We start from the raw sequence: 5,601 nt of genomic DNA, 5'->3' as shown, positions 1-5,601 counted from the left end.
TAAGGATTAACAACCACAGATTACTTCGGCGTCTAAACTGGATATGGTATACATGATTATGAAATCTACCGCCTGACTAATGACGGTATCACACCCCAAGAAAAATGCGGGTGGAGTGAATGGATGTTATACTTCGCCAAACACCTTGTCGTTGATGATGTGGTCGATGACTTTGGGAAACGGTCTCGTGTCACTAAGACATTGTTTCGTTAACTAGTACCAGCTTTTGTCTTATCTATGTTCGTTCAAGCAAGTGAGATGACCTCAAATGTGATAGCTGTCAGGAGTACTCTGGTGGGGTGTTTGTTGTGAATTAAGGAATAAAAGTGGAAAGGAAAAGAAAATGATCTCAACTTCTCACAATTATTCCGAGATGCCCATACCTCTAGAAGCTCATTCAGACAAATATGGATAAAAACTGACAACAAGAACGACAAAGATATCGAGTATTAGTCAAACCGCACAGCTTACCGAACCATGCGCAGCAAGGATCATGCAGGCAACATCCCAAAGGATCAGTCGTACCGATAGTTCCCGAATTTTTAGTAATCGATCTTACACTCCCCTGCCGAGTTAAGTGATGACCAACACTCTGTTTGTGCCACTCTGAACTGGACACGGAAAACAGTGGTCTTTTCCGCAAACAGTGATTCTACATGCATAATGCATGATCAATGACCCGTAGCTTTTGACATTGGATGCATATGGGCATACAACTTAGGTAAATTCCCCCCAGACCATTTAACTCCGGAGGCTTGTTGTTCTATTGCCTTGACCAACGGAAACCAATTCAAACACAGTCCGTGTTGGTCCCTTATATCTACGAGGACAAATTCAGCATCATGGTAAGTACGTTATCAATTTTATCAGCATTAGGTTTCGAGCAGATTTATATCCACTACCGCTGAATGCACTCATGGTAAATTTCATGGCTTTTCATCCTGGTTTGTTTTGACGTTCCGGCTTTGTAGTCATTGGTGAAGAAACACCCGATTAGCTAGGAACGAGTTTACCGAGGCTTTTGGACGAATGGTCTTATGCAGATCGATGCAACACGCTTACCCTTAGTGGGTTAAACAGATGGCACAAGTGCCTCCCTGAATTAGCTATGCTAACTTCGCGAACCCAAGACTGGACATTCTGGAAGTACCGTACCGCCAGGCCCTTTGTTCACAGACCACGTCGTTACGCACTCATACGAATGTCTGCGACGTCCTCTACGGACATGCAAGTAAACATTGTGCTTGGAATGAAATCAAGCTCATGCTCCTAATTGGACGGACAATATCGAATTCTTTCCACAGACCATGATGTACTTGTGATCTAAGATAGTTCAGCTGAATTGCCTTTCGTTGCTCAAGTAATACTGACTGAATTTACAACCAGTGGTAGAACATTCATAGGAATTCTGCCAAGTTAACTCCACTGATCATCTCGGTAGGCGTACCGAGGCGTAAATTATCTACATCAGCATAGAGGTGTAGTTCTGCCATTTTCTGTTTCGCTGCAGTTTTCCTTGGACAGTCGAGTGTAGCCGCAGTTCATAATGAATAATGATTCCACTAATGAATATTACTGAACTCTCGTAGGTTTCTTGGCTACTTTAATTTCAGGTTTATGGAGATAACTTCATGAGGTTTACCGTATTTGGTAGGCCGCTCATTTGGAGAAATACTGCACTGTGTAAGTTTCATGATCAGCTTATGTGATTCGTGCATTTAATGTACCGAGACAAACTTATTGGCAAATTTCGCATTGAGGAGCAACCATTTGAGTTTGGTTTGTTTTAACGTAACCTTACGTTAGCTTACCTTGCTTCAGTTCAAGTTAATATACTTTACCTTCACACTAAAATTCGCCTGTAAAATGGAGAGCCGGTACAAAACCACTTCTAATCGTTGCCCATATGGATCGGGGTCAGTAGCAAGGCTAGAGTACGGAATCGTTAGTGTTACCTTCCGCAAACCAACACCGTCGATACTTTACAATCCATGTCTGTTGCGGTCTTTCCTGCAAAGTGCCGATTTACCACAAGGATCCACGTCTATGTGCCCGTGGTCTACACAATCAATAAATCTCGCCATCCACATTCGGCCGTGGTCATACAACTCGATGGAATGGGAGCATCACAGGTCTCCATGTTTGTGACCAATCCAAACCGAATGTTGGAGTCTTATGTAAGATTGGAGTGAGGGACCATTATAGTTCGAGTTTGATATGTATTTTACAGCCATGAGTACATCTGTAAGACTGCTAAATATGCGTCGGATGTTGCGAACCACGCACATACAATCGAACACAGTAAGACAAATGTTTCAATGAAGCAGGCTTGGGCGGCACCCCAGACGGTTGCTTGTCTGGAAAGATTGAGTCAGGCATGTTCATTGGAGCAAGCAAGTTATAATAGTGAAGGCGAGATGTAATAAAGGAATCATGTCCATTTGAAGACACAGATAAGTGGTACAAATTTAAATCTATATCAGTTGTAGAGATACTATTAGCATAAAATTCATAATAAAGCAGAATATCAGTAAGACCAACGGCTTATCCCTAAGTCGTCTTCCAACTAATAATATTCAGGCTGATTACGGACGTACACAGGACAGTGTATGGCAGACGGCAGATACAGATAAGATGAACCGGCTGATTTTTGTACATTCGTACATAGATTCAGGAATAATATCCGCCATTTGTGGAAGCCATATACATTCCATCTTCGGTCGTATCCGTCATCGAACCTGGCGCCTTTAGAACTATACAGATATTCAAGCAATGCATCTCCGTACTTAGTAATGAAACATCAGTTCCGATCCTCGTCTGATCACCCTCAGTCGCTTGATCAATAAATCTGACCAAAAACGCTCTGGACGACCACTAGGAATTCTGTCAGAAACTGTCCGTCAAACAACTCTCAATCAGCAAGCATTTACTAGCACATGGTGATTAAAATCTATGGGTTAAATAGTATCCGTACGGAGCACTCTATGACAATGTAGAGATAGGAAAGAGCACCTGAACAAGAAGCAGGTGCTGGGCAAAACTTAGCCTTCTGTACCAGTGTATCCAACCTCTCTGCGGACATTCACCCACGGCTGATGACACGACGCAATGTTGATCTATCTTGAAACTAGTGGCTGCTCCAGCTGACAGTTTCGGTTACCTGAGTAAACACAAGTGTTGTGTTATCTGGTGTGAATTAACTGATGAGGTAAGCATAGGTAACCAAACAAAAATCCAAATGACGTATGTCTACTCGTAGGATAGCTATGTTGCTGTTTCTCGAATCCATCGACCACATCACCAATCGTATGCATATGAAGCGTATGGATAACGTATCATTCAATCTATTCAAACCATTTGTGTTTTACTCGGTGTGTGATACCATCATTAGTCAGGTGATAAAGTTCACATTCACACACATGTCATCCAGTTTAGAAGTCGAAGAAATTTGTGACTGATAATCCTAAATTATTGTTGGACTGAGGGTATATGGTAATGCATGCATGTGAATTCGAGTAACTACACCAGCCAGTTCACTTATAGAACCACTTTAAACTTACTGCAAACAGATTTAGGTGGAGCTCACACCACATATCATTTAGGTGGTCCACTGATTATTGCATTTTAAGATTTTGCGTCTCTAACTTTACTTGTCGGCCAATTGGGTTGTTACTAATATGTTTGCTAGAGGTTGCGACTTTGAAGTGAATAAATTTGCATCACCTCATGTTTCGCCTTAAAACACATCACCTTTAATCGTTTCCAACTTAATCACAGGCATCAGTCGTGGTAAGTTTCAACTGCCAGTCGGGTGTGCACTTTTGCCATCCTCGCTTGCTTGCAATCGGGAGCGCCGTCAGAGTGAGCAAACCCAGCTGTCGGCTTAATATCACAACCATTGCCACAACCACCAGCGCTCACAGTAAGACTCGGCTGTCTAGCCAACTCAGTGGACTGGATACAAAAAACAAACGCAAGTGAATTCGTTCAGTTACTTGACCCTTTGCCAACCCCACTCGGAGTGGGTCTATTCGCCCCATGATTCGCTAATTTCCATTTCGGTAGGCCGAGCGTAAGGGCACGAGTAAGCACTGTTTCGGTCTTTCTGCAACACGTTCGGCGATATGTAGTTCAATAAATAAGCCAGCAGTTGTTGTATCGTGCCACACAGCTCAGAGGAAGCATGGGATTCTGGCTGAAATCGGTGAGCAGCTGGAAGTCAAAACTATAGGAATTGCTGAGGTACAGTGAATTTTATTGCAATTCTTTCTGAATGAAGAACGATGTGCCCTGAAACTGGTGACTTCGCCGTACCAATGTGGATGCGCAAATTAACCTGAAAACTGACACATCATCTTCACAATATATCGTGATCCGGCATTTGCTGCGAATGCTTAAAATGCATGCCACTCAGAGGATGTTTCCTCTGGAAAAAGACAACGATGACTGAGTGCAGAAACACCAGTAGACATTCGAGACTTCTAGAAAGTTACGAGTCAGAGGCAGCAGTGGGTAAGCTGTCAATTAACCAGCAAGTACCAATAGAATTTGACGCATAAGGAGGAACAACCCCTATGCTGAGGAACATTGCCCTTCGTTTTTGTTGTAGGTGTGATCGGGCATCAACAAAGAAGTACTGGCTTTGCCTATGTGTGTGCGAATTGTAATGCAGCTGTCAAACATACTGAGTATGCAAAAAACCAACTCCCCTTCATTCAGAAAATTTCTGGTACCAAATAAGTGGTACAGTCACGCATGCTGCCTTTTTGGGTAGTTGGGCGATATAATTTAAACTGTGGAATGATTGCAAAATGAACGGAATGTGGTGGCAGGATATCACAATTTAAATTCACTCAAGCTCGAGAGGTTTCACAAGACTGTTTCTTTTCTAAATGACATACAAGGTGTAACCTAGTAACTTACCCTCTCCGGAGTACCACGATGAAATACGTTGCCTTGATAGAATCTTCGCTTATATCCCCGAACATAGCCGACTATCCTTTGGCTGTATGGGAAGTTAGGCTTCCAGATTAGTGATCCGTAACCGAACACTACTACGCTATCATTGTCGCGATACGCCACGTTAGGTGGCATTTCAAATCGGCCACTTACAATATACTATGGTTTTGACTGGATTTCTATCCATACCCCTTAAAATACTTTCTCCTTTGCCTGTAGAAACCTACAATCAACCCGAATTTCGTCACTGGTTGCGCTGACCAATTAAAGCCCTACTGTTCTTCCACTCTAAGGCCATTGGTTGTTTCATTTCTATGTCTGTGTGAGACCACCCACGCAACGGGGCCACACGACCGAACGGAACAGCCAGACTATGGCATCCAGTCATCGGAAAACAAAAAATCAAGTTAGCGAAGCGATTAGATGTATATGGACTACTTTATGAATAACCTGGCTAATTGAAGCAGCAAAATATGATATCCTGGGGTTGGAATACTCCGGTTTTGTTCGACTATGAAAACCCACTACGTACCTGCACCAATTCAGGTTTTTTGTGTGAATCTGTCGATCCGACCATTCGGCAGAAAGGAATCAATCGAATTCACTCGGTTCTCATTGGTATTAAGAAGCATCGTTGATTTT

General features: G+C 42.7%; 1 protein-coding gene across 1 annotated transcript; it reads right to left on the bottom strand.

Moving 5' to 3' along the window:
* Window positions 1-397: 397 nt before the first annotated feature.
* Window positions 398-5,094, bottom strand: T265_01991 (hypothetical protein; the record flags this gene model as incomplete). Its single annotated transcript, XM_009166129.1, has 2 exons — window positions 398-652; window positions 4,924-5,094. 2 exons carry the CDS (start codon window positions 5,092-5,094, stop codon window positions 398-400), a joined length of 426 nt encoding a protein of 141 aa, XP_009164393.1.
* Between the last annotated feature and the right edge of the window lie 507 nt (window positions 5,095-5,601).

Source organism: Opisthorchis viverrini (genome assembly GCF_000715545.1).
Source record: "Opisthorchis viverrini unplaced genomic scaffold opera_v5_22, whole genome shotgun sequence".
Classification (NCBI taxonomy): Eukaryota; Metazoa; Platyhelminthes; class Trematoda; order Opisthorchiida; family Opisthorchiidae; genus Opisthorchis; species Opisthorchis viverrini.
This window is presented reverse-complemented; position numbering and strand designations above follow the sequence as displayed.